Source organism: Peromyscus californicus, unplaced genomic scaffold (assembly GCF_007827085.1).
Source record: "Peromyscus californicus insignis strain IS unplaced genomic scaffold, ASM782708v3 Scaffold_9__1_contigs__length_137607984, whole genome shotgun sequence".
NCBI classification, from domain to species: domain Eukaryota; kingdom Metazoa; phylum Chordata; class Mammalia; order Rodentia; family Cricetidae; genus Peromyscus; species Peromyscus californicus.
The window spans coordinates 83979104-84006500 of NW_026294617.1; the positions used below are offsets into that span (position 1 = coordinate 83979104).

The 27397-nt window shown below is 45.9% G+C and overlaps 3 protein-coding genes across 3 annotated transcripts; 2 read left to right on the plus strand and 1 right to left on the minus strand.

The window, feature by feature from the left end:
• Positions 1-250: 250 nt before the first annotated feature.
• On the plus strand, positions 251-4161 carry Adora3 (adenosine A3 receptor). Its single transcript, XM_052730755.1, has 2 exons — positions 251-929; positions 3152-4161. The coding sequence occupies exons 1-2, from the start codon at positions 577-579 to the stop codon at positions 3756-3758; spliced, it is 960 nt and encodes a 319-aa protein (XP_052586715.1). The 5' UTR covers positions 251-576; the 3' UTR covers positions 3759-4161.
• Positions 4162-12833: 8672 nt separating this feature from the next.
• On the plus strand, positions 12834-22108 carry Tmigd3 (transmembrane and immunoglobulin domain containing 3). Its single transcript, XM_052730756.1, has 6 exons — positions 12834-12926; positions 14667-15038; positions 16634-16700; positions 18065-18165; positions 19033-19100; positions 21707-22108. The coding sequence occupies exons 1-6, from the start codon at positions 12887-12889 to the stop codon at positions 21707-21709; spliced, it is 651 nt and encodes a 216-aa protein (XP_052586716.1). The 5' UTR covers positions 12834-12886; the 3' UTR covers positions 21710-22108.
• Positions 22109-24334: 2226 nt separating this feature from the next.
• On the minus strand, positions 24335-26742 carry CUNH1orf162 (chromosome unknown C1orf162 homolog). Its single transcript, XM_052730757.1, has 5 exons — positions 26706-26742; positions 25837-25900; positions 25222-25316; positions 24920-24969; positions 24335-24650 (listed from the first exon to the last, which is right to left on the minus strand). The coding sequence occupies exons 1-5, from the start codon at positions 26740-26742 to the stop codon at positions 24489-24491; spliced, it is 408 nt and encodes a 135-aa protein (XP_052586717.1). The 3' UTR covers positions 24335-24488.
• Positions 26743-27397: the final 655 nt, after the last annotated feature.

Sequence of the window (27397 nt, forward strand, 5' to 3'; positions counted from 1 at the left end):
AACTGAGACAGGCCTTGAACCTGTGATCTCCCTGCCTTAGCTTTCCATGTAGCTCAAAGTGTCAGCTTTCACTACCAGACCCCACTCTCGTCTTCTCTTTGAACTGTCTGCACACAACTCATGCCACCTTCCTAGGCTCTTCCCACCTTTTTTTTTTTTTGAGGGTTCCTGGCCCTGTACTTCCTCTTGGACTATCTCACTTCTTGAAACACTCTAAAGAGGGCTGCTTATCTTGATGGAGCTTGAAAAGTCCTCTGCGAATGGGGACAGGGGAAGGCAGAAGCCTTGACTGCGTCTGTCTGCGGAAGTAAGGACAGCAGCACTCTCAGATTTAGCTGCAAAGAACTGTGTCCCCCAGGTCACTGGGAGACCAGGGATATGTGGCTGAAGTCGATGGTCCTGTAACGGGCCTCAAAGAGTCTCCAAGAGAGCATCACACCGGAGGGAATGAATGAATTGTGAGTTCCCGACTGCTGCTGCATGCGGACTTCTGGGCAGATGTCTGGCAAGAGCTAGGTCCACCGGCCCGTACACATCCTGCTGACAAACCTGTCACCGAAGCTTCTCTGAGACAGCATGAAACCCAACAACACCACAACTGCGTTGTGGTTGAAAGTCACCTACATCTCCATGGAGGTTGTCATCGGGCTCTGCGCCGTGGTGGGCAACATGCTGGTCATCTGGGTGGTCAAGCTGACCCCCAGTCTGAGGACTACCACCTTCTATTTCATAGTCTCACTAGCACTGGCTGACATCGCTGTTGGGGTGTTGGTCATGCCTTTGGCTATTGCTGTCAGTCTGGAAGTCGAGATGCACTTCTATGCCTGCCTTTTCATGTCCTGTGTGCTTCTGATCTTCACTCACGCCTCCATCATGTCCTTGCTGGCCATTGCCGTAGACCGATACCTGCGGGTCAAGCTGACGGTCAGGTAACCTGCTTGGAGAAGGGTGGGGCAGCCTTGAGAGAGAGGGGTGGCTGGAAAGTTAGAACTACCAAGTTTGGCTCCCAGACCTATTCAGTGGAAAGGAACCAAAACTGGCCTCAGTGTTTACAAAGGGCAGCGAACATCTTTGTACCGTATGGTTTGTGAAGAAGTTAGACATGAAGACCTGAGACTCCGGAACAGGAAACAGGGGCACTCTGAGCCCTTCTCCATTGACCATGGGTGTCTGCTACTGTCTAGGGTAGCCAAAGATGATGAAATCCTGATGTATCTTTGGTTTTTAAAAATCTGATCTCGTTTTCAAAATGATAGAGCCTCGTAGATAGGATCTCTTGTTTTAGGAGAAGTAGAAAGATTAGTGTGAGAAGAGACAAGCAGCTGGCTGTGTGGCTTTGCAGATGTAGGTTAGATTTTAACGTTGCTTTTGTCTGAGTCTGTCCTGATGTTGAAAATCGCCTGGTGGTGGTGGTTCACACCTTTAATCCCAGCACTTAGGAGGAGAGGCAGGTGGGTCTTTGTGAGTTTGAGACCAGCCTGGTCCACAGAGTGAGTTACAGGACAGTCAGGGCTACACAACAAAACCCTGTGTTTAAAAATGAAAAAAAAGGTATATTTCCTTTTTCCTCTTTTTGTTTTAATAAAGTGTCTAATAAACACTTCTGAGACAAAGATATTTTGCAATATGTGACCAAGGAGAAATCCCATTTCCTGGTTCCTTCTGGTTTCCCTTGGGGAAGAGCATGGCGAGGACACTACAAACAGACTGAAGATGAGAACAAGCCCGGGCTCTTCTCCCCGTCTTGTGATCTGGCCTTGGGCAAGTTGTTTAGCTTTCTCTGCTTCAGTCTCCAGGTCTCTGAGTGCTTGCGAGCATCTGAACCGGCTTTACCTTCTTTGACTAGTAGACTATCACTTCTGGCTTCTATATGTTACCTAATGCCGTTTTACATTTTTTAGATCTATAAAATGAAAATTATAATTTGATCTTTATAAGGTTAAGTCAATAAAGCTAGTAAATAAAAACTCCTGCTACAGAATCTGTGTTCAATAAATGGTAGCTGTGCCGCTGCCACCAATAAAATAAAGGTTGTCATAGAGTATCTCTAGTTAGCTGTGAGGTTTAGTTAAGTCCTAGTTTCTCTCTTTTGTAGTCTGTTTCAGGCTATTTAGGAAGGATGGTTTAAGGAGAAACTATGACTCCCCAGGGAGAAACTATTAAGGGCTCTGAAACACTTCAACATAACCATAAGAAAACACTGAATTGATTCAAAGACCAGAACAGATGCCCATGTGAAAATGGGGCAGGTAGAGTAACTTATGGAAGGGTAGTGTAACTTATGAGCTCCAGGATGATAGCCAACCAAAACAGTGCAGAGCACAGCATACCAGCAGGCTTTCGGGGAGATTCTCATCAGCTTGGGGATCCCAAGACTTAGGTAACTCTTCCATCACAGGACAGGGAGGTGCTAGACAGATGGCTCAGTAGGAAAAAGCACTTGCTTTTCTTGCAGAGGACTCAGGTTCCATTCCCAGCACCCAGTACTGTCCTTAACTCCAGTTCTAGGAGATCCAATGCCCTAGGCACCAGGCCTGCTTGTGGTTTATGGACATACATGCAAGTAAAACATTCATATACATAAAATAAATCTGAAAAAAAAAAGAAGTCTCAGAGCCATGATTGGGTGGAAGCATGTAGGCACCTGACTCTTGGAAACATATTGCTGATCATTCTAGACTTTTTTTTATTTGTTTGTTTGTTTTTCGAGACAGGGTTTCTCGTGTAGATTTGGTACCTGTCCTGGATCTTGCTCTGTAGACCAGGCTGGCCTCAAATTCACAGAGATCCACCTGCCTCTGCCTCCCAAGTGCTGGGATTAAAGGCGTGCACCACCACCACCGCCCGGCTTGGATTTTTTTTTTTTTGAGACAGGGTTTCTCTGTGTAGCTTTGCGCCTTTCCTGGGACTCACTTGGTAGCCCAGGCTGGCCTTGAACTCACAGAGATCCGCCTGGCTCTGCCTCCCGAGTGCTGGGATTAAAGGCGTGCGCCACCACCGCCCGGCAGATTGTTTTTTAAATGTCACCTTACACTGTGGCTATTTTATCTCTCAGCAAAGGATGGGGAAATTGGAGAGCTTATTTTCTCTTTCTCCTTTTCTCCCAACTAGTCATTTCCTGTTGTGAACTCACCAACTTTTTCCCATTCAGATATAGGACGGTCATCACTCAAAGAAGAATATGGCTATCCTTGGGCCTTTGCTGGTTAGTATCCTTCCTGGTGGGACTGACCCCCATGTTTGGCTGGAATAGAAAAATGACCTCAGGGCTCCTCCAAAATAGTACCACCCTTGTGTGCCATTTCCGTTCCGTGGTGTGTCTGGATTACATGGTCTTCTTCAGTTTCATCACCTGGATCCTCATCCCCCTCATTGTCATGTGCATCATCTATCTGGACATCTTCTACATCCTCCGCAACAAGCTCAGTCAGAACTTGTCTGGCTTCAGAGAGACGCGTGCATTTTACGGACGGGAATTCAAGACAGCCAAGTCCCTGTTTCTGGTTCTCTTCTTGTTTGCTTTGTGCTGGTTGCCTTTGTCCATCATCAACCTTGTTTCCTACTTTAACGTTCATATACCAGAATTTGCAATGTGCCTGGGGATCCTCTTGTCCCATGCAAACTCTATGATGAACCCTATTGTCTACGCCTGCAAAATAAAAAAGTTCAAGGAAACCTACTTTCTGATCCTCAAAGCTTGTAGGGTCTGTCAGACCTCAGTTTCCTTGGACTCGAGTACTGAACAGACCACTGACTAGTTACCATGACACACAAAGAGCAATCTCACGGTTAGCCTCATCAGACATTCTTGTTTCCTTCTACTGCAGTGGGGTCATCTGGCTGGTGGCCACACAGTATCACTCCGCCCTGTTTCTGCTTCAGTTATTTTCTTGCTCTTCTCTAACAATTCTGTGGATGCCTGACGTGAAGACCATGCATTACCGAGTATCACGGACTGTGCTCTTCCTTCCCAGACACAAGAAGGAATGGAATCTTGAGGGAGTCTCGTCTTACCAAGGAAAGATTCTAGCTGGGCTGGATGGACAGAATCTGCTCTGAAAGATTCCAAAGACGTTGAGAACAGAAGGAGTGAGCTGAGTTTAAAGAGGGCTTAAACTGCTAAATTCACCTGTGTGGGTGTATTTAAGTAAATAAAAGATGATGGCCAACTGTTGTGCAGTTCTTGGCTGGGATCACTTGGGGTCTTGGAGCCACAGCTGACTGCTCTCAGCATTCATCCTGCTTGCTTCCTGGAACACTGTTCCAAAGTGCAGCAGCCTCACCACTGTAGATGACTGTCCTCCCTGGGAGGTGGTCTGGCATGCAAGGCTCTGACGCTCTTGGCGTCCAAGGCAATTGCGGGTTTAGGACCGCTGGAGATCTTTAGGTGTGCTTTGTAAGTCTGGAACAGGACATTTAAGAAATCTGGCACTAAGATGTTAACTTTGAGCTTTGTGGCTTCAGCCTGGAAGGAGGGAAATAGGTTAGGCATGTAAAACCTGTGGAATGTACAAGATTTTATACTGCTATTCTGTATCTGTTACTTTTCTGTTGCTGTGACAAAGTATCATGACCAAGACAATGCATAGAAGTGTTTATTTGGGCTTCTGGTTCCAGCGGGATAAGAGGCTATGACAGCGGGGAGTTGGCATAGCATCCAGAGGCAGGCACCGTGACAGGAAGGAGCAGGGAGCTGAGGGATGGCCTCTCCACCCATAAGTGGGAAGCAGAGAGAGTGAAGTGGAAGCGGTACAAGGCTTTAAACTCAGTCTACCGTCAGTGCCACACCTCTTTCAGCAAGGCTGCATCTCTGTAACCTCTCAAAACAGTGCCACCAACTGAGGATCAAGTGTTTAAACGCCTGAGCCCATGGGGGAACATTTCCAATCCTAACCACTTCATACTTCTTGAGTAATTAACACGCCCATATGCAAAGGTAAACCAGTTGCCCAAAGGATATGGATGAGAAATGAAGGCGGGGGTGCCATGCTTTCACTGGGCTGCTAGTTACTTTCTGAACCCAAATGAAGAGTCATTTCTTTTTAGTAAAAGCAATCTTTAAGTGCCTGTTATAATTCTACTACTGAATATAAGACGAAAAGAGACAATTGAAAGTTATCACTTTCTGGGTTTGCGGGGGGATGTTACTATGTGTGAAGGTGCATGTGTGTGTGTGGCAGGGGAGGTGCACATAAATTTTTCATGTGGAGACCAGAGGACAAACTCGGATATCCCTTTTCCTCAGGTACTGTCCACCTTATTTTTGAAACAGATTCTCTTACCAGCTTGAGGTTCAACAATTAGTCTAGACCATCAAAGCCCAGGCATCTGCTTGTCTCAGCCTCCCCAGGGCTATGATTATAAGATTAGGCCATAGTGTCCAGTTTTGTGAGTGTGTGTGTGTGTGTGTGTGTGTGTGTGTGTGTGTGTGTGTGTGTATTAAACTCTTCCTCGTCCTGCCAATCATTTTCTGGGCACTGAGATTTTAGGTGCCCATTGGCTCTGAAATTCTGTGAGGTGGGTACTACAATTTTTATCTCAGTGTGAGGATACAGTTCTATCATGGTGGGTAAGGCATGATAGTATGGGTTCGAGGCAACTAGTCACATTGTCTCTGCAGAATGGAAAACAGGTTGACCACTGGTCAAGTATGGACACGCCTTTAATCCCAACCCTGGGGGGCGGGGGCAGAGAACTCTGTGAGTCCAAGGCCAGTCTTGTCTATATATCAAGTACTAGGCCAACCAGAGCTACACAGTGAGACCTTGGGGTGGGGGGAGAGAAAAAATGAAAGAGGACTGATCATCGCAGTCCCCCTGAGGCTCTTTCCTTAGCTGCTCTTGCTGTCCTCTGGTTAATCAGGATAGATGTTGGGCAGTGGACAGTGTCAGCCACACCATCGGAGCCCTGCAGCTCCCGACACTCATAATGTCCACCCTTGTTTTTTTCCTATGTAAATCTGAAGTTACCCACAGAGTCTCTCCGCCAAGATAAAGTGCAAGTCTGATGACAGCCTCAAGACGACAGTGCCTGTTAAGCAAAGAGAAGTGGGGATCTGAAAGTGGAATTAAGACCGTAGCTATTCCCGAAGTTTGTCTGAATTCTAACGCTAGGCCAGAGCTCAGTTACCGAAGTCCTCGCAAGGCTTCTGATCTCTGGTTTAGTTCAAGTGTGCCTCCAGGAAGAGGCCCTGGGTTTGCTCCAGGGCTCTACAACCTCTGCCCAGTTAGCTGGACAGTAAGGGGGAAGTGCTGTCGATTCTTGGTTTCCTGACAATCCTCACACTGTTGTTGTAACACTCAGTCTCCCCTTCTGAAAGCTTTATTTTAAAGTGAACACTTCCCTCAAGTCTGAAGAGCAATCTGGGCTGGGCTTGTAGGTATCTCTAGACCGTGGCTAGGTTTGAAAACTGCCTTTCCTTTTTTTTTTCTTTGCCCCTCTGATTGTCACTGGTGGCTTGCTGGGAACTGGGTTGTTTCATTTTTGCCAAGTGGGAATATCCTGAGATACAGGACTGTACTAGCTTGGAAGAAGCCAAAGCCAAAGCCAGCAGAAGCTGAAGCCTTGCCGTGTGAAAATACCCTTTTATCATGAAGTCAAAAAAGGTGAACCAAAAATCTCTGGCTACATCCTGATCTGAGTGGCTGGGGATGCCACCTGGAGCTTGAATGTCAACCGGGCCAAGCTTCTGCCAAGGGCCGTGTCTGGGTCCGTGGCCCCATAGCAGCCAGGGTCAGGATTGACATAAATGGCTCCTGCTGCCACCGAGGGCCATGAGGATGCCCAAGGTCAGGTCAACCATCTGAGTCCAGGTTGGTGTCCAAGGGCGATGATGTGTGCAGATCTGAGTGACCTGCACTGTTACCCAATGCCATGGTGACATCCAGGCCAGAGCTGCAGCTGAGGGCCATGTCTGTGTCCATGGTCCTACTGTGGTTGGGGTCTTTGCTGAAGTCCGAGGCCCATATTACCCCCAAATGTCACATAGAAGCTCAGGGTTGGGGCTGCAACCTGAGGCCTTGGTAGTGTTCAGAGGCCATGCTGTCGCCAGCGCCACCCCAACCTAAGTGGCCGGTGCTTCCACCCAGAGACGATGTCATCCGGGCCCAAGCCTGCTAGCGAGGGCCATGCCTGGGTCTGTGATCCAGCTGCAGCTGGGGTCTGTGTTGATGTCTGTGGCCTGTGTCACCTCAAGGGGCCTTAGGAACCAAGCGAGATGAAATCACAGGGCCATATGCTGAGCTGGCCCCACCCTTGGCTGGCCCAGGGAAAGCTGGCCTTGCCTCTCGCTGGACACTGCATCGAGAGAGCGGGCCCTGACTTTCATGGGAGAGCTGACCCCTGTACTTGGGAGAGATGGCCCCATGCCTTACCACAGGAGAGGGTGAATGGACTCTGAGGGCATGGGAGCAGGGGAGCCGACTCCTCTCTCTTGTCTGAGGCTGGTGGCCCCAGTACTGACCAGCTCAGCTACCATCCAGGTCCACAGCCGGGCCTAGAGTTGGCCCAACCCATCTACCCCATCTAGGACCTGCTGGAGGTCATGAAGGGACTGGTCCTGTGCAATAATACTTACAAGATCTTCAATCTTGGGGTGGCCTCAGGATATTCTAGAGGAGTTCTGGTGAGGATCCAGTGATGACGGTGAACCAGAAACCAGACCGCTTGAAGGAGACAGTGACTCATCGCAATGAACATTTGCTGGTAAAGCTGATAGGATGGAAGGGTATACTCTGTAACACACCAAGGCCCCCAGTGCCACCAGGATGAGTGAAGACGTGTTGGAGAGTCAGGAAAGAAGGAGAAGTGTAGAGGGGTTTTTGTTTGTTTTGTTCTTATTTTTGTTTGTTTGTTTGCTTGCTTTGTTTTGTGGGGGAGGTGCCACAGGGGTAAAGGGGAGGATATGGAGTGGACCAGGAGGTGAGTGGAAATGCAGCGCATGATGTGAAACTTCCAAAGAATAAATAAAGAAGTCAAATGAAAAAAAAAAAAAACTCTGGCTGCAAGTAAGTAGACCCACCCTGGTTTCAGGTTTGGAGATGAGTGTAGCAGGGATCTTCCCGTGAAGCTTGCCTCTGGCCAGCAGCCTTCCAGTGAAAACAGAAAGCTAAGTAGGGCTTTTTCTCTAAAGGGAAAGGGTACAGAGACATCCAGACAAATCCAGGGGTGGTTCTCTCCTCTTCCATGTGAAGACACTGAACAAATGTAGATAGCAAATACATGGGCTTATTACTTCGTTTTTCTTTCTTTTTTTTTTTTAAATAAATCAAGTGGAAATAGAGACTAGCCTACCAAATGTCACCAAAAAGCATTTTCTCCTCTGTGGTGTGTGTGTGTGTGTGTGTGTGTGTGTGTGAGAGAGAGAGAGAGAGAGAGAGAGAGAGAGAGAGAGAGAGAGAGAGAGAGAGAGGAGAGAGAGGAGAGAGAAGAGAGAGGAGTTTCAGTCTTTCTGAGTTTCAGCTCAGATTGGACTGAAGTTCACTATGTAGCCTAAACTATCATTAGAACTCATGGTAGTCCTCCTACCTCAGCCTCCCCAGTACTAGGATTACAGGTGTGAGCTACCTCACTTAGTTTATTCTGAACTTGCTGTGGCACTTGGCTCAGATTCAGGCAAGCAGAAGAGTAGGGAATCTTTGTAGTGGTGTTTAAGAGAAAGGCAGAGGCCAGGTGTAGTGGTGCCCATCTGTAATCAGAGGTACTCAGCAGGCTGAGACAGGAGAGTGAGAGAATAGACTGTGTAAGAGCACCAGTCCTGCCCATTAAAAAAAAAATCAGTTAAAACACACTGATTTTTAAAATGTATTTTATATGTCAGTGCTCTATCTGCATGTCAGATCCCATTGTAGATGTTTGTGAGCCACCATGTTTGTTGGGAATTGAACTCAGGACCTCTGGAAGAGCAGCCAGTGCTCTTCACTCTGAGCCATCTCTCCAGATCAACACACTGAAATCTTAATGAGATTGTCTTGAGTATTCGAGGATTTGTGAAAAGAGCATCTGCAGATTGCAAACAGCTCTGCTACACGGGGCAGGTGAAGAGGCTTTCACAGAGTCTCGATGGCAGCATGACAAAGAAAATGTATTTAATTGGTTAACATGGTAAGCCTGTTGCTAGAAGTTCAGTTTGGCAGTTGGTCAATTAGCTTTGGTGGTGGCTGACGGATTAAGTGGTAAGTGTGATTGATTCTACAGTATACACAGGGTTGATTTTCAATTTGATGATGTAGGAGCCATTTCAGCCCATTAAGTTTTTTGAAGCAGAAGAGAGAAAAAGCAGGGGCTTGAGCAGGTGTGGCACTGGGACATCCAGATGCTTCTGAACAGAGAACACATCTGCTTGTTCATGAACTGCAGTGAGAACCACCATTGAGGAAGCCACCACGTTCTCGACAAGCCTTGGCGATTTGAGGATAATTGTAAACAGAGGTCAGTGTCTGACTTCCAGAGATTTGTTGCTAGAGATAACAACCCGACTCCCTAACAATCCCACTGCCTGCAGCCTGGTCTGCTGCTTATTGTGGACTAGTGGCTGCTTTCCTGGGCAGATTCCTGCAGGCTGTCAATCAGAATTCTATGCTGATATCATCATCCATATGCATAATTTCCAGGCATGGTTTCAAGAAAAATCCTGCTGCTAAACACCAGTGCTGGGTGGGACAGGAGTGAGAAACCTGACTTCCTCAGACAACAGTGTGCATGTAATTCTCTTTGTAAACTCTAAAGTGCCCTGCAGTTTTGCCAGATTATTGCAGTGTGTGTGTGTGTGTGTGTGTGTGTGTGTGTGTGTGTGTGTGTGTGTGTGTGTTAGAGAGAGAGAGGGACAGAGAGAGACAGAGACAGAGAGACATAGTGCAATGGAAAAAGGTTTTTATTGCTGTTATTTTCACATCAGATCACACTGGCTCTCCTGATTCTGTGAACTTGGATCACTTACTATCTCCTGTGTCTGCTGTTATTTGTAACACGGGACTAATAACATTCAAGCCAGGGTCCTTTGGTTTCTTAAAAAAATTGTGTGTGTGTGTGTGTGTGTGTGTGTGTGTGTGTGTGTGTGTGTGTGAAGGGGCACGTGTGACAGCGCCAATATGGAGGTCAGAGGACAATTTTGTGGAGGTGGTTCTCTCCATTTATTTACCATATGGGTTCTGGGATCAAACTCAGGTGGTCAGGCCTGTGTGGCAAGCATCTATACTGGCTGAGCCATCTTACTGGCCCTTGTTTTGCTACTTTTTATTTTGTCAAATCAAGCCATGAAGTGGAGTGACTAGGATAATGAGCTCTCATTTACCTACTATCCTGTTGTAGTACTTATTGATTTATTGATTTATGGTCTCTCTTTTTTCATTCATGACCGTATCCACTTAACCCTGCCCTGATTATCTTGACATTTTGGACTTCAAATTATTTCCTCTATAAAAACTTATAAAAGATGTTCTAAAAAGTATTACTTGGTTTAGTCTCAGTACCTATGTACTTTTTACTTCCCTAAATCTAAAGATTAATCTTATCCCCAAGAGAGAAGAACAGAATTATTAACACCAGTTAGCACCAGCTAACATTGACTGCCAGCATCTTCATACCCCCTTCTTCTTATTTATTTTATTTATTTGATTTTTCAATTTGAGATAGAATCTCATTTAGTCCAGGCTGGCCTTGAACTTGATATCTCATAGGGGATGACCGTGAACAACTGATCCTCCTGCTTCCCTCTCTGAAGTGCTGGAATTACAGTGTGTGCCACCACACCCTACTCTCGTTATTTATAATGTAACTTTTCTTTATCTTGGGCATTTTGCTGAAACTTACCATGCACTCTCCATTTCTATTTCTGATGACATTTTCTTTGGTTATTGGGTGCCATCTCTGAACAACACTGATTGTTTTGCATCTAGTATCGACAGAGATAAGGAATGTATTTTTTAAAAAAATCAGAATTATTATTTGCTGGATAACATAAGACAACAAGCCTTTATTATGTGCTCCTGTTCTGTATGGGTCAGAAATTCAGAAACATCTTCTTGGTTGGTTCAGTGTTCATGATGTCTCATGAGATTGCTGGGTCAGACATCTGAAAGCTTGATCATGGCCATTACCAAGGTGACTCTGGCATGAGTAACAAGGTGATATTTGGTAAGTTGTTGCCTTTTCATGTGAGTCTCTCCATTGCTCACTTTAGTCCTCATAAAATGATGGCCGACTCCCCCAAGGTAGCAGTACAAGAGACTGGGGCAGAAGTTGTACCACTTTTGAAAGACATACATCGTACTTCTGCCAAGTTTTATCATGCAGGTCAGCCCTGACTCATCTTCAGAGGGACTACATACCAAGGGACATCTGGTATACCTAGCTGGTGTGTTTGGTTAGTTTTTGTCAACTTGACATAAACCTAGACATATCTGAGAATAAGAAATCTTAGTTGAGGAATTGCTTCCATCAAATTGTCCTTTGGGCAAGTCTGTGAGGGTATTTTCTTGCTTGCTAATTGATGTATCAGGGCCCAGTTCACTATGGTCTGGGCAGGGAGGCTTGGGTCTATATAAGAAAGGTAGCTAATCAAGCTATGAAAAGGAGACCAGTAAGCACTTTTCCCACATAGTCTCTGCCTAACTTCCTGCCTTGAGCTCCTGCCAGTCCTCCTTAACAACAGACTGTAGTCTATAAGTTGAAATAAACCCTTTCCTCCACAGGTTGCTTTTGGTCAGTGTTCTGACCATAGCAACAGAAAGGCTGACTAGGACAGGCTGTGATGATGCTATTAACACACCTGAAACAAAATGAACAGTTAACAACGTCAGCTATCTGGGCAGTGTAATGGGCTCATATATTATCATTTGCCAAGACATTTCACTCAACTTCATTTAATCTATTAATTCTTCTTTCCAGTTCTTTTTGTCCAACACATTTTGTTGGTTGAAACAGAGATCACCAATGAGGAGTCGATAATGTAATGTAATTACACAATGCAAGCTTGATACAAGTGCATATGCTGAATTCCAGTGAATTAGAGGAAGGCTCCCCTTTTCTCAAGAAAGGATGTTATTGCACAATGTAGAAAAGTCATCTACATCTGGCCCTTGAAGGGAAGCTCTAGGGTACAACAAGGAGCACCCAGTTTAAATTTGAGAATTTAGAGTTTTTCAAGAATTCAAACTTTGAAAGCTAGTGGTCAGAACATGTATATCTGTCAGGATTCAAGAGAAGCTGCTGCTGCTACTGCATGAAAAGACCCACTTGATGTGTCCCAGTTCTACTCAGAAAAGCTTTCCAGAATCTGGCCCCTCAGCCCCAGCTGTTGACAGCTGTACTCATCTATTCTAGCTTGCAGGCATATATACTTCTGGCAGCTGGCATGCTCCACCTTTAACCACACTCCCCAGGTCTTCACTGTAGTTTCGTACTCAACTTACTTAAGGATTTCTTTGCTGGGATTCCTCCCATCTAAATAGAAACTGAGCCCCTAAGAATGATGGAGGGACAAGAGGCACAGCCTCTTTTAACACATATCAAGAGAGGGTACAGTTGCTCACACGAACATGTGCCAGTGGTAATGTGTCTAGTCTTCTGGGATCTATAAAGGATGTATGCCAAGTGGATTTAATCAAGAAGAGGGTTCTCTTGCTTATCTGGGCTCTGCGGGGAGCTCAGATGTTCAAAGTTGCTGCAAATATGACATTTTATTCAAGAATGATATTCCTATGGTGAGTTCCCATTGTACAGGACACAACCCGGCTGGTTCTGCACAGCAGCATTGCTCAAAGTAACTGCTGGTTCTCCCTTCATACAGGATAACACCACCTTAAATTCAAACACATGCTTCCCTCCTGCAGATCCAGAGTCCCTGAGGTCCTCTGTTCTTAGAGCTGAAGTTTACTTCCTTCTCACCATGGAGATCTTCATTCTGCTCTCCTTGGCTCTCTTTTCAGGTAAGATGTTGGTAAGGAACACCTCTACCCAGAAGCCACAACCTTCTGTGGAAGCTCAATTCTTCTCTACTTAAAGCCCCTGCTTAGTATAACAGTTTAAAGCACCTAAGCCGTTTTATGGGAAAATGTCTTGTTCATAGGCCCTATTAAGAGATCCTAGTTCCTTATCTCTGATAAGTGAGTTGTGGGGAACTTGACTAAAATTGGAGCTCTGCAGTGTTTTTCCCCCCAGTGTCCCCAATTCTCATTCTCTTCTCCTTTCTTCCCTCACGTGTTCGCACAGATATAGGCAGACATGCTTATCTCCTTTCTGCCTAAGCCTGACACCAAAGATGGTACTCAGCAACGGGACTTGCCCCAAGCTGGGTCACCTCTCAGTTGTGCTCCCTGTAGACCTGCTGTAGCTCTCTGTGCATCAGCATCCTTGTCTTTGAACTGAGGATCACAGATCTCCTTGTCTCGTTGTGATGAGAAGAAACTGACACTTGTAGGAATGTGTTATCTCCTGTAAGACACACTGGAAGCAGCCTCTTGCGGGAGTTGGGAGGTCCCTCAACATACGCTTGGAAGGCTGAGAGTGATGGGTTCTGTTGTTCCATCTCTCCTCTCTGGTCAGGTATTTCCCAGCCAAGGTGAAGCCGGAGGTTGCATGTGTGACTTCCTCATTTTGCAATATCCTGACATGATAGAGATGCCCACACTGATCTTGTATGGCAAGTTCTCAACTCCTAAAATTACAAGACCCTCTATTTTTAGTCCTTTGCAAGCCTCCTAACCTTTCGCTTCCTTTTAGTTGCTGCCAAGGTAAGGGAGGGAGCTAGGAGCAGAGCTAAGGAAGTAGATGGCAAAACAAACCTCAAGTTGTCCAAGGCTCCATTTGTTCACATCTCACACATTCTCAGGCTAAGAGAAAAGACTTCTCCAATGGTTGTGGGATCTAAGCACATGAATTAGAGCTGCCTACATTCAGAGACGGTCTTTTACCCTTAGTTAATTTTCTCTGGAAACACCCACATAGAAACACCCAGAGATATGTTTGATTAATCTAGGCATCTCTAAGTCCAATCAAACTGACATCAAGAATAACTGTCACAAATCTCCAAATAAAGGTTTCTTCAGAGTTGATGTCATTCTGGGGACTCTTTCTGTCTTGCAGTTGGCTGCCTTCTTGTGTCTTCACATGGTTCTGTCTAACTTCATCTGTTTCAAAAATTTTAAGTAAGGACACCAGCTATATTGGATTCAGAACTACCCTAACGGGGCCTGGAGAGATGTCTCAGAAGGTAGCTTAAAACCATCTGTAACTTCAGTTCCAGGAGATCTGACATCTTTTTCTGACCTCTAGGCTCCAGGCATATATGTGGTGCACTTATTTACCTGTGGTGCACCTATATACATGCAGAAAAAACACTTATATGCATAAAATAAAACAAAAAATCTTTAAAAGTTTTTTAAGAGAGCCACCCTAATGATCTAATTTTAACTTACTTTGTTCTTAAAGATCTTATGTCTAAATGCAGCCGCATCACTTTCTTTATAGGGATTAAGGTTTCAACATGTGAAGGATGCAATTTAGCCCATAAGAGTGATCAAATTCAAAAGGACAAAACCCAAATTCCAGTGAACCATCCTTCAGGAGCTCAGTAGGGTCAGTGTGTTTCCAAGAATAATGAACTCTGTGTGTGTGTGTGTGTGTGTGTGTGTGTGTGTGTGTGTGTGTGTGTGTGTGTCTGTTCACAGATGCCATGGTCATGGACGAAAAGGTGAAGTCAGGCATTGAGCTGGACACAGTTTCTGCTAATTGTAACTATGATGCCCACTACAAGGACCACACCAAGTACTGGTGCCGGGGCTATTTCAGGAACTCGTGCAACATCGTCGCCCTCACCCCGAACAGCACCAACCGTGTGGTCTTGAAGGACACAGGAAGCCAACTCATCATCACGGTGTCCTGCCTGGTTAAGGAGGACACAGGCTGGTACTGGTGTGGTATCCAGCGGGACTTTGCCCGAGATGACATGGATTTTACACAGCTGATTGTGACTGACAACGGAGATGGCCGGGCCACTGGTTTTTTACCTGGTAAAGAGACTGCCAGGGGATCTTTGAAAGGTAATGCGGGTTTGTTGAGGTAGTAAAAACTCACTGAAGGGTCCAGGGCTGGTCATGCACAATCCTAACACTCAGAAGGGAGAGGCAGGTGGATCTCTGGGTGTTCGAGGCCAGCCTGGTCTACATAGTGAGTTCCAAGCCAGGCAGAGGTACAAAGTGAGACTCTGTCTAAATACAAAAACAAAAACAAAAACAGACAAAAAACACCTCACTGAAGGCAGTGGCCACCAACTCACAAGTTCCTCTTGTATTATTTAAGGTAACCTGCTCTCTCAATTCCACTTAGTATGGTAGGGGTGGGGGTTAGGTAGAATTTCATAGGAAAGAAGAGTGTCTGAACTCTGGGTGTGCTTAAAACTTCCCTTTCCTCAGAGCAGTCTTACTCACAGACCTTGGAAGAGGCTGGAAAGTCAGGAGTGAGATATTTGTACTGATAGCCAAGGCTATCATGAAATCTCACCCTTATAGGTCCGGAACCTTGGAGACTAGCTTGAGACATGACTGAGGCTGCAAAAAGAGACCCAGTCTTCTTGAGACTGGAGAGCTTTAAAAAATTTAGTAATCAATATAAATTAAATATAGCGGTCAAACTTGCCAGCACCTGTCTTAACTTATGTGGAATGCAGTTAACCCTTGGAGGCTACTGGAGGGACTGGAACCAGGAGGCAAAGTCTGCCTAAGCCAGACTAGGACTTTGAGCTGGTGCTAACTCTTGGGACCTCCCAATGTTCGCAGGCTCCTTGTCTGGAGGCTGGAAAACTCTCAGCACCAGTAAGTCCCTGTCTTTCAGGCAGGGAATGGTGGAAGGCACTGGCTGTTCTCCCATCATTACCAGTTAGAAAAAATGATGTTTTTCTGTCACTGTCTGGAGCCCAATGACAGTTGGAAAACACATAAGAAGGACTTGTGGGACACTTCACACCCACCCCGCCTCTCAAGCTGGGAAGAGCCTTGCTCACATTTATCTACTGGTAACTGATGAAGCTAGCATCCCACTGAGTGGGTAATATCCACACTGGCTGTGTTTCTGCTTTGTGTGCTTCTACTTTTTACAGCATTTCTTGAGCTTTTAGTTTAGAAAGAGAGGAGTCTTATCCAAGTTTGCTCCTTTACTGAAACATAGAGGAGGCAATGTGGGGCTCTCCCATGGGTTGTTTGTAGTGATAAGAAGGACCTATGTCACAGACTGACCCATTCCCCAAGGATGGGACTGGCTATTTGATACACCAAAGCTTTTTTCCCTTCGGAGTGACCTTAGCTTGGGTCTCTAACCACGAACTGCTTCTAGACTGTGCAGGGCCTTTGTATAAATCTGGAAAAGGTATCCCTTCATCTGGGTGCAGAGGGCCCCGTGGCAGAGTGCATGACTTAGCAGGTGCACTGTGAGCTGGATTCCAGCCCCTACTTCTCCCCACAGCCTTGCCCCCTGTCTAAGGCATGTTTATACAACAGTTAGTGTTGTCATTGTCTTACACAAAAAGTCCACAATGCACTTACTCTCTGGAGAGCAAGAGAGAGACAGGTGGGGATGATGCTGGAGCCAAAGGAAGGGTCCGAAAATGGGTTTTATTCTCAACAATTCCTTTCTGATTCAGACCCTTCAGGGCACAGGAACTTGAGCTGTAGGACTTCTAAAGCTATCCAAAAGGCAGAGGGCTCCAGGTGAGTAGGGATCTGAAGAGATGATGGGATGGGGTGGGGTGGAGTGGGATGTACCACAACACATTAGTGACTGGTTTACACCTTCTACTTTTCAACTGTGTATTGTTTCTCTGCCCAAACTAAATATCTTCATTGTAATGGTTTGGTTTCTTTAAGATGACTATTTTTGTTTGAAAGCAGCAGAAAATAGCTTCTAGTTATTATTATTATTATTATTATTATTATTATTATTATTATTATTATTATTATTATTATTGAGACAGGGTTTCTCTGTGTAGCCCTGGCTGTCCTGGATCTCGCTCTGTAGACCAGGCTGGCCTTGAACTCACAGAGATCCGCCTGCCTCTGCCTCCCAAGTGCTGGGATTAAAGGTGTGCACCACCACACCTGGCTTAGTCACTTTAATTTTAAAGGGGGTGTTACCACAGGGGGACAGGAGTGTCTGAAATGCAGAGACAGGGATGCAGGCGAAAGAGGCGCCAAGATTCCAACAGGACTTCGTCTCTAGCTGCGTTTTCGCCTGACAGTCTCCGGTGTGTTTGCTTCCTTCTCTTCCTACGTCACTCTTGCCTACTTCTGTCTTGTTCTTTAAAGAGTTTGTTTCATTTTCACTTCATGCGTGTGAATGTCTCACGTACATGTGTGTATATATGTGCACCACGTTCGTGCCTGGTGCCTGTGGAGTCGAGAAAAGGGAGCCTGATCCCCTGAACTGGAGCTAAAGATAATTACGGGTGGCAATGTGGGTGCCGGGAACCGAGCCTCTGAGCTCTCTCCCTGGGCCCTGTTTCTTTTGATTTGAGACAGGGTCTAAGAAAGTCTCCCAAGTTCCTCTGTAGGTAAGGGTTGACCTTAAACCTTTGATGCCCCTGCTTCCTCCTCCTGAGCAAAGGTATTATAGATGTGTGCTGCCACACTCAGTTCACAAGCACTCTGCCAACTGAGCTATATCCCCCAGCTTGTATTTCTCTCTCTCTCTCTCTCTCTCTCTCTCTCTCTCTCTCTCTCTCTCTCTCTCTCTCTCTCTCTTTCCTTCTCCTCTTCTTTCATCCCTCCCTCCCTGTTTTTCTTTTTGACACAGCAGGTGACACTCACTTACAGTTGCTCAGTTTATTTCTCCCCCGTTCAAAGGAATGACAGCAGACTGTAGTTTTCCACTCCTAGACCCCATCTTATTTCTGAGGCAGAACTTACTGGCCCAGCTTGATTAGATGCCCATCAGATCTGTGGTCCAAAGGACAGAGTTACTCTTAAGGAATGTAGTTGCCAGGAGCTCCTGGGGCTGGGATGGGAGTGACTGTGTGAGAAGAAAACCAAAGAGGTTTCCTTCCAAGGGACCTGATATCTGTTGTAATTCCTTCCAGAATGTCCATCTTGATCGTTTGCATACTGGTTACTAGTTTGTGGATCATCTTTATAGTCAGTCTTTTCTCTACGAGAAGGAGAAGCCAAAGGAATAGAGGAGGTAAGTAACCCAGGATGGAGGGAATTAAACTTGGAGAGGGAATCAGAAAGTGTAGAGGTCAAGGAGTATCTTTCACGTGAATGAATATGACCCTCCTCTTAATGCCTAGTCACTTAGGTACCAAGGCAGCTAGCCAACCCACAGGCTGAGGAGGATATAATCCCCTCATAGTTATAAAGGCATCATGAGAGGAAATAGAAGGAACATTGTAGTCTTAAGTGGAAGTAGGTGCGTGCTGTGGGTGATTGATTGATAAATAAAATGCTGATTGGCCAGTAGCCAGGCAGGAAGTATAGGTGGGACAAAGAGAGAGGAGAAGTCTGGGAAGTGGAAGGCTGAGCAGAAATGCTGCCAGCTGCCAACATGAGGAGCAGGATGTAAAGTACTGGTAAGCCACGAGCCATGTGGCAAGGTATAGATTAATAGAAATGGGTTAATTTAAGATATAAGAACAGTTAGCAAGAAGCCTGAGCCATTAGGCCATACAGTTTATAAATAATATAAGCCTCTGTGTGTTTGCTTGGGTCTGAGGGTCGCGGGAGCCAGGCAGGAACAAGATAACTTCAGCTACAGGTGCGGGCGAGGAAGAGGGAAACCAGAGATAACCACACTGCAGGTTCCATATCTGTGGGGCTGCTTGCCTCCCCAGCACACAAGCTTTGGGCAACAGCCTAATAGCCTTAATCTTTGTTTGAAACATTTTGTTCACCTGTAGGGATGAGGCCAAGCCTCTTGTCAAATGACGGGACTTCTGTAACACACTCACCAGCAGGTGTAAAAAGTTCTCCTGGCCAAGGGGTCTGTGTGGGACAGGTGGGCCCAGGGACTTCAGTCCTTAGCTTTGTGTCTTTGTTTTTCCTTGGGTAGTTACAGGTAAAAGCATCACTAGAAGCTCCCAGCCAAGCCAAGCTCCCTCTGTGGTCTCCATACCCTTGGTAAGTTCCCTCCTTGACTCTTCAGTACTGAATCCTGAGCCCCCTTAGAACCTTGTCTTTAGGTCTCCCCATTCATCGAGAGGGAACTGTGTGATCGTCCGTCTTTCGCTGAGACACAAGTGGATCCTACCATCTGGAAACTTCTCTAGGTCACCATATGGTGGTTCTGCTAAGTTCTGAAGCATTTGCAGAACTGAAAGAACACCGTGAGCACCTCTGTTTGGTCAGGGCGATGCTGTTGGCTTTTGTATGATCAGAAACCATGGAAACACCTTGGGCAAAGAAGAGACTGTAGCCATAATTACGAAATGGATTACAGTCACCCTGCCTGGGTTTGGAAACATAGAAAAAACAACATTTCAGAGAAATAATGATTAGGATGAACAAACAAAAGCCCCAGAACAGAAACCCAACATTATCACCGAATGCCAGTAGCATCCTAATGATGAAAGACCTGTTAGTGACACACAAGGAGTCAGTGCCAGCAGGAGCTGAAATGTGAAGATAAGGCCACAAGGTCTCAGGCTGCACCTGTGCAGTTTGGGTCCCATGCAGATGCACAGCAAGCTCTCTAAGATGGTAAAGGAGCAGCTCCCACAGCCTTCTTGCCTTTTGCCATCTAGAAGCTTTGGGAACAGTGGAGGTGAGGGATATGGACAGGGCAACACCCCTCAGGGCTTGTCTAGTTCTACTTCCTCTAGTATATAATCGTAGTCTGTATTTTTTTTTCAGGAACTTATCATCACTTCTTTAAGATATGACCCTGGGCAACATTTTTCCCCAAGCCAGTTGTTTTTTTTTTTTCTTTCTACATTTTTCTCCCTGTTCTTATACTCTTCTGAGTTTTTTATCCATCCACCCACTCATGTCCCACCCACCCACCCACCCACCCACCTATGCATCCTTCATTTTGCAAACTAGGAACATGCTAGTTGATGAGGTTACAAAGACAAGCAAAAATAGATAGCACCTGTCTTCATGGAGCTTATGATGTGAAACCGGAAAACAGCAGGGCACCTGTGGAGCACCCAGAAGCCCAGCAAGAAGGATCTCGAGTTCAAGGCCAGTTTGGACTATATAATGAGTTCTAGAAACGCCTAGACTACAGAGTGAGACTCTGTCTCAAAACTAAAGTGGTGTGGTGAGGTGGGAGAGTACAAGCAACCACACATAAACAAATGTAAGCTTGTCAAGCAGAATAAGTGAAGGTGACATGTTGTTTGTTTTTGCTCTTTTGAGGGGCCCGCCACCCAGCTCTCAAATAAATCACATGTGGAGGCTTATTCTTAATTATGAATGCTCGGCCTTAGCTTGGCTTGTCTCTTGCCAGCTTTAGTTAACTTAAATTGTTCCATCTTACCTTTTGCCTCTGGGTTTTTCCCATTCTCTTACTTCTGTAAATCTTACTCTTACTCCGTGGCTTGCTGTGTAGCTGGGTGGCTGGCCCCTGGAGTCCTCCTCCCTCTCTGGCTACTTCTTTTCCTCCCAGATTTCTTCTTCTATATATTCTCTCTGCTTGCCAGCCTCGCCTATCCTTTCTCCTGCCTTGCTATTGACTATTCAGCTCTTTATTAGATCATCAGGTGTTTTAGACAGGCACAGTAACACAGCTTCACGGAGTTAAACAAATGCAACATAAACAAAAATAACACTTTAAAGTAATATTCCCCAACAGTGACATGATGCTGTAAAAGATGAGACAATAGAATCCAATGCTGTTCTCTTCAGCAAGAAGCCAGCAACCTGTTTTAGCCATGGCCTGTTCCCTCATACTTGGACAAACTGAGCAGCTTAAACTAAAGTCCCTCATAGTTTTGTTATTCTTGGGCCCTGCAACCAGGATGCATTTATGCCATGAAAACTCATCGAGAGAAGGACAAACCCCAGGTACCCAGCTTGCCTACAGCTGACTGACAAGTCTTGCAGGGGTGACATCAAATTTCAGCCCATAAAACAAACAGTGCTTTCTAACGTTTGTTTTCAGGGCTGGTAAGATGGTTGAGCAGGTAAAGGTTCTTGCCACCAATCCTGATGACCTGTGTTTAATCCCCAGAACTCACATAGCAGAAAGAGGACCAACTGCTACAAGTTGTCCTCTGACCTCCACATGCGCACTGGGGTACACACGGCACTTGTGTATCCTCCCTGCTCCCCACCCTGCACACACAGAGAGAAAGAGGAGACAGAGATACAGAGACAGAGAGAAACACGCGCGTGCGTGTGTATGTCTGTTTCTCTCACACACACACAGAAGGAGAGGGGGAGAGAGAGAGAAAATAATAGATAGATAGATAGATAGATAGATAGATAGATAGATAGATAGATAGATAGATAGATAATTCAACCTTGGTGTTTTGTTCCCAGGGGGCCCAGAGTGCCGGGAGTGGCTCCTACAGCATTCCTTGCCTTTTTCCATCCATTGGGAGCTGTGGAGGTTGGGGATGCTTAGGTGTGTTTGAAAAAAAAACTCCTGGGCAGTGTGAGAATATAATCTTTGATTTAGAAGAGAGGAAAACAGGCTCAGAAAAGTGCAGTTTGTGGATTTTTGCTGACAAACACGTTGACAAGAACCCCCAACTGTTTTCCTTTTCTATTTCCCAACAAAGTAGGCAACAGTGTGAAGTTCTTTCCACGTGTCTTGACTCAAGGAAATGGCCCCAACTGAACACACGTGACTGAAGATTTCTTTCCTATTTCGTTCCCAAATAAAGTGATGTCGTTACAGTTGAATCTCCATGACAACCAGCCTACGTCTCAGAGACTGATTCTGACCTTTCAGGATTTCTAAAGGATTCTCTGACCTCGGAGCAATCTTTTGTGGCAAGGTGACAACAGTGGTGGCCGGAAGAGCTAAGACAGACCACGCCAAGCAAGGCTGCCATCAAATAATATCTCCAGATCTTAGCTCTCGTGCATTAGATTAGCTGAAGTGAAGAAGAGGTACAGAATCTGGGACAAGGGGAAATGACTTGTATTTCATTTATCAGCCAATAAATATCTGAATAGTGTTGAAAGAGTATGACTGACTTCTCCTAGGCCATCACTGGTAAAGTATTTCGTGAAATGTTCCTAAAAAGCATAACATTCCAATACATTTCTGAAGTGGCATTTAATGCCGTTTTATCCAAAACTAGGAGACAGACTGAGTCTGTGGTTCTCATAGTCTCTTGGTGAAAAGACTGTGCCCCCCCCCCCAGAACACATTCTCAATGGGAACCTATGACCAGAGTAAGTGGGTGCTGCTTCTGACCAATGAGCAACCAAGGGATGACAGGTGACAAATGCTTTCAAATCAGGAAACACAAGGCAAGGATGAGGCACCATCATCCATGGGAGCAAATAGTTACGTCATTGTTGGTGAAGCATTACCACTATCCCGTGTGCTCTGCTGCAAACCACAACCCTCTCCCCATATGGCATCCTTCCTGCTGTTCATCATGGCCTCTGCTGCCCTCCTACAAATGCTGGTATTCTGTGGGAGAAGTGTACACTCATGTGTTTAATGTGTATGCTTGTACATGTGGAGGCTGGAGGATAACCTCAGATGTCATTCTTCCAGAGCTGCCCACCTTGTATGAAGCAGGGCCTCTCACTGGCCTGGAGCTTGCTGATGAAGCTAGGCTAGCTGAACAGTGAGACCCAGGGATACTCCAGTCTTTACGTCTCCAGGGCTAGGATGACAAGCGTGCCCTACCATTACCATGCCCCACATTTTTACATGAGTTCACGGGATCAAAGTCAGGTTCTTGTTCCTGCAAGGCAAGCCCTTTACTGATTGAGGCATTCCCCCAGCTTCAGAAGCTCACAGTTTAATATGCCATGGTCCCTTCTGATGGGGTGTAGGCCCACCCTCAGTCTCAGAATCCTCAAGTGGTCCTCCGGTTTGAACAGGGTTGGAATGGAGATTGGGTGTTGAGCAGATTCTGTATGTATCTTGTCAGATTATATTGTGGCTCTTGCAAAGCATTCGATGAGCATAGTTTAGGCTCTGCCCTGACTCATTTCTATAGGGAGGGAACTCCCAGACCCTCAAAGCCTGAGGGAAAGGGTAAGGTTATGAATATCATGCCTGCATACTTCCTTGTAGCCTTTCTCCTTTTGAGTCTTGAAGACCAAAAAATGCTCTCCCTCTGCTCCTGGCCAGTCCCAGTCTTGCCCAGTGGCCATGTATTGAATTTCTACATGGCCAACTTACCAGGGACTATATACTCTTAGAGAAAACCAAGAAAACTGTTTCCCAGCAGCTAATAACTGTCAATAGTTCTTCAGCTAGGGGTAGGATTGTGTGCTCCATGCTTGGGCTCGCACAGGTCTTAAGAATGCTGTCACAACAGTCAAGTTCATGTTTATTTTGTGCATGTGTGTTTGTGTGCAGGTCCGTACACACACCAGAGAGTAAATGTGAAGGTTAGATGACAACTTTCAGGACCCAGTCCTCTCTGTCCACCGTGTAAATCCCAGGGATTGAATTCAAGTTGTCAGGTTTGATGGCAAATGTCCTTAACTACCTCACCAGCCCTCATATTTATTTTATAATTTTTTCTTGTTTAGTACTTACATTCTAGAGTATGCTTGCCTAGTTAAAAAGAATCTTCCTGATATTTTTAGTGGGGCAGTCTATATAATTGTCCCTTTGTTTTGGGGGGTAAATTAACATGTTTAATCTTTACCTTTGGCTCTCAACCAAGGTTGTCACACACATCTCTAATGCCACACAGAGGAGACAGAAACCCACATTTGACTAGTGTTTTATACGATATGGACTTTGTGTTGGCTTAGGATGCTGATCTTGACTTCTGGAGAAGATGGTGGGGACAGAGTGAGAACTGGTGAAGAAGGTACAACACTGGAGGAGGGTCTGCCCTTAGGACAATCTTAGACTGTCCGTTAGGGTTGGCTCCGCCATGGTTATCAGTGGGTCTCTTTTATCTTGAACTCTGTCCCCCTTCGGGAAGTTCGGGAGAGTTGCCTAAGGAGCTGCCGCCGCCAGTCAGAATAAAGGCACCAGCAGCCTCTTCTCTGGTGGGGAAAGCAACTAACCACTGATTTGTTTGTTTGTTTTTGGTTTCTTGGTTTTGTTTTTTGAGACAGGGTTTCTCTGTGTAGTTTTGGTGCCTGTCCTGGATCTCGCTCTGTAGACCAGGCTGGCCTCAAACTCACAGAGATCTCCCCGAGTGCTGGGATCAAAGGCGTGCGCCACCACCACCCGGCACCACTGATTTTAAAGACTGATGACAGCATTCCAGATCAAGCCTCAACAGCTCTGATTGCTGTTGTACATAGGCTGTGCTCCTAAGTTGGTAGGAAACAAACAACAAAAACACACATACAAGACAAAGGCAGAAAGCAACATGTAGCTGGAGCTGAGCTGAGGTCCTGCATTCTGCCTCATTGCAGAGGCAGGTGTGGGCCTGCCACTTTAATCTGAGCATAGACAGTGGGGTCCAAGCCTGCAGAGTGGTTTCTAGTCACGTCATTGCTGTTTTCTTCTGAGGGCTTGAAAGTCATGCTGGCATAGGTGAGTGACTCCTTTGATACAGATGAAAGTTTCTGAGGAGAAAGGAGAAATAGTGAATTTAGTTTGCAGTGAAAGGTGTCTCTCTAAAGGTGTCCTGAAAGCTTTCATAAGTGGGATCCAAAGAGAGCAGAAGAACTCATAAGAGACTTGCCCAGAGTCCGGAAAGTGACACCAACATTCCAGTCAGCAACCCAGTATGTAAAGGACACAGAATAAACCAACTCCCCCCAAATAACTTTCACGCCACCTTTATCACACTCAATTCCCCTCTTGCAGCCCCAAAACATCAGCATGGTCTTACCTTAATGGGAGGCTCTGAGACGGGGTCCTGGCCCTGGGCCCTGGAGTAACCTGCAGCAGATGAAGGAAAAAGAGGGTTGTCCTCTCACCATGGGGTCTGGAGGAGTGGGGAGCCTCTCCCCTCAACTTTGGGTGAAGGCTAGTAGGTAGGGGTGTAGGGGGAAAGCAGCAAGGAAGAAAAGGGAAGGGCCTCGCAGTGGATCTGTGCAGAGTGTGGGCTGAGTGGGCCATCTCTCCACTTCCCCATTACTCATTGCTCATGTTCTCAGTGACAGCAAGAGAAGTCCAACAGACACCACTCACTTTTTCTGCAGCTCTTGATGATGACGAAGATAAGGGCCACGAGAAGCAGTGTCAGCAGAACCCCGGCAAAAAAGGCCAAGATTAAATGCTCCTTTCTGTTTCAGCAAAGAAAGGGAGTAGATGAACGGCTGGCACAGACCTCTTGGAGCCTTTCCTGGAATCCATGCTTAACTTTCTTACTCAGGGTCTCACATAGGCTGACGCACTTGCTCTCACCCACTGCTTGGGAAGAGACAGTTTGCTTTTGGGTTCCAGAGACATTTGAGACTCTCCCAATTCTCTACATCTCAACACTGTGTAAGTTCAGGGGACTCATGATCTCTGAAATCTTGGGCAACGCTGAGCTCATACTGCTTATAAGCCAGCACTTGGGAAGCTGAGGCAGGAAGATTGTGGCAAGTCGGAGGCCAGCCTGGGCTACGTTGTGAGACATGCTCAACCTCCCTCCCCTGCAAACAAAACACCAGCAGAACTCTACTTCTAAGATCAAACACTAAGTTCTTTCACTGTTTCTGGTCTCTTCTCCCACTCAGTTTACCCTTTCTAAGGCTCCAAGACAAAATGGTCAACAAAAAACCCAGTGAAACATGGCTGGGATAAAACGTGTTCCTTTACGTGGGGTCGAAGAAACAGGATGCAGGTGCAGAGCTGGTCTCTGGGGCTGCCGTGGTAACTGTGCCTGCAGAGAACATGAGAGGGATCAATTTTGAGGGACCAGTGTCCCTTACCCTTCTCCTGTCATCCCTCTAGGATAAGACCGCAAGTACCTCCACTACCCACGGGGACTTATAAATTGACTACAACTCTGTAGAAGGGAGAACAGTGGGTCTTTTTTTTTTTTTTTTTTTTTTTTTTTTTTTTTTTTTTGCCAATTCTGGGTAAGTGAGCCCAGGGCCTTTTGCATACCAGGACAAGCCCTCCTCTACCGCTGAGATTCACCGTCTGACTGAGACTTTAGGATGAGATAAAGAGTTATACTTGAAATGGTATACAAACTAAAGAAGCAGAGGCTAGCGTCCTACACCCTGTATTCCTTATGCAAACAAATTTTGTTTCCCCCAAACAAAATGGGGAGATGTGGGTCCTTTGACCTCAGCAGGCACTACCGAAATGCCTCCTGACTCCCCAAGCTCCCCCACCCTGGCATGTGTGTGTGTGTGTGTGTGTGTGTGTGTGTGTGTGTGTGTGTGTGTGTGTGTATGTGTGTGTGTGTGTGTGTGTGTGTCTTTTCCAGTGCCTAACCCACAGGGAGGGGAACAAGTGGAAACATAACTAGATTTTCACAAACTACCAGCTGCCAGTCAGGTCTTTTCTGATTCCTCTTTCTATTACTTGGGGATACCGGCTTCTGCATTATGGTAAACTTGAACTCTTCTAGCTCAGAAATGCGCTAGTGAACACTGTCCCCCATGGGGCTTTCAACACAATTCCTTCTTCTGCCAATTCACCGTAAGTACCAAGGGAAAGCATTGTGCCGAACTCACTGGTTTTAGGTTTAGGTGTAGAGGAAGAAGATCCCATGCTGTCTTCTCCTGAGGATAAAACAGGTACTCTTTAGCTTGGTAGGGAGCTGGGCATGGCAGTGCATTCACTCAGCTCAGAATGGGCTAATCCTACCATGGAGGTGCAGTGTGCATCTTTGGTCCTCTGTTCACCTGGGCATGTTCAGTGACCAGAGAAGCTACATCTGAACCCTTCAGCCCTAGCATCACTCTCTGTGCTTTTAGGGATATGCAGCAGCTGGGTGTGATCGACTATGTCTCTAATCCCAGCACTGGGGAGGTGGTAGGAGGAGGATCAGGAGTTCAAGGTCAACCTTGACTATGCAGTAAGTTCCAAGTTAGCCCAGGTAACATTTGAGACCCCATTACAAACAAACAAAAGTAAGGGGCTGGAGAGATGATGGATCAGTGGTTAAGAGCACTTGGTGCTCTTCTGGAGGATAAGAGTTCAGTTCCCAGCTATAACTCCAGTTCCAGGGGATCTGACACCATCTTCTGGCCTGCACCAGTACTGCATGCACATACATAAGAATAAATTTAAAAAATTAAAATAAGAACAAAACCAAGAAAACTACTAGCTGTTAGGTTACATAAGACCCAGTTTCAATCAATCATCAATCAATCAATCAATCAATCAATCAATCAAAAATACAAAGCAAAAATCCAGCACTTTG

Coding starts and splice junctions, on each gene's coding strand:
- Adora3 (XM_052730755.1), top strand. CDS start 577: ATGAAACCCAACAACACCACAACTGCGTTGTGGTTGAAAGTCACCTAC. Junction 930..3,151: donor CGGGTCAAGCTGACGGTCAG/GTAACCTGCTTG, acceptor TTTCCCATTCAG/ATATAGGACGGTCATCACTC.
- Tmigd3 (XM_052730756.1), top strand. CDS start 12,887: ATGGAGATCTTCATTCTGCTCTCCTTGGCTCTCTTTTCAG. Junction 15,039..16,633: donor TGCCAGGGGATCTTTGAAAG/GTAATGCGGGTT, acceptor TTTCTGATTCAG/ACCCTTCAGGGCACAGGAAC. Junction 18,166..19,032: donor AAGCCAAAGGAATAGAGGAG/GTAAGTAACCCA, acceptor TTCCTTGGGTAG/TTACAGGTAAAAGCATCACT.
- CUNH1orf162 (XM_052730757.1), bottom strand. CDS start 26,742: ATGGGATCTTCTTCCTCTACACCTAAACCTAAAACCA. Junction 25,901..26,705: donor TACACCTAAACCTAAAACCA/GTGAGTTCGGCA, acceptor TGTTCTCTGCAG/GCACAGTTACCACGGCAGCC. Junction 24,970..25,221: donor CATCAAGAGCTGCAGAAAAA/GTGAGTGGTGTC, acceptor CATCTGCTGCAG/GTTACTCCAGGGCCCAGGGC.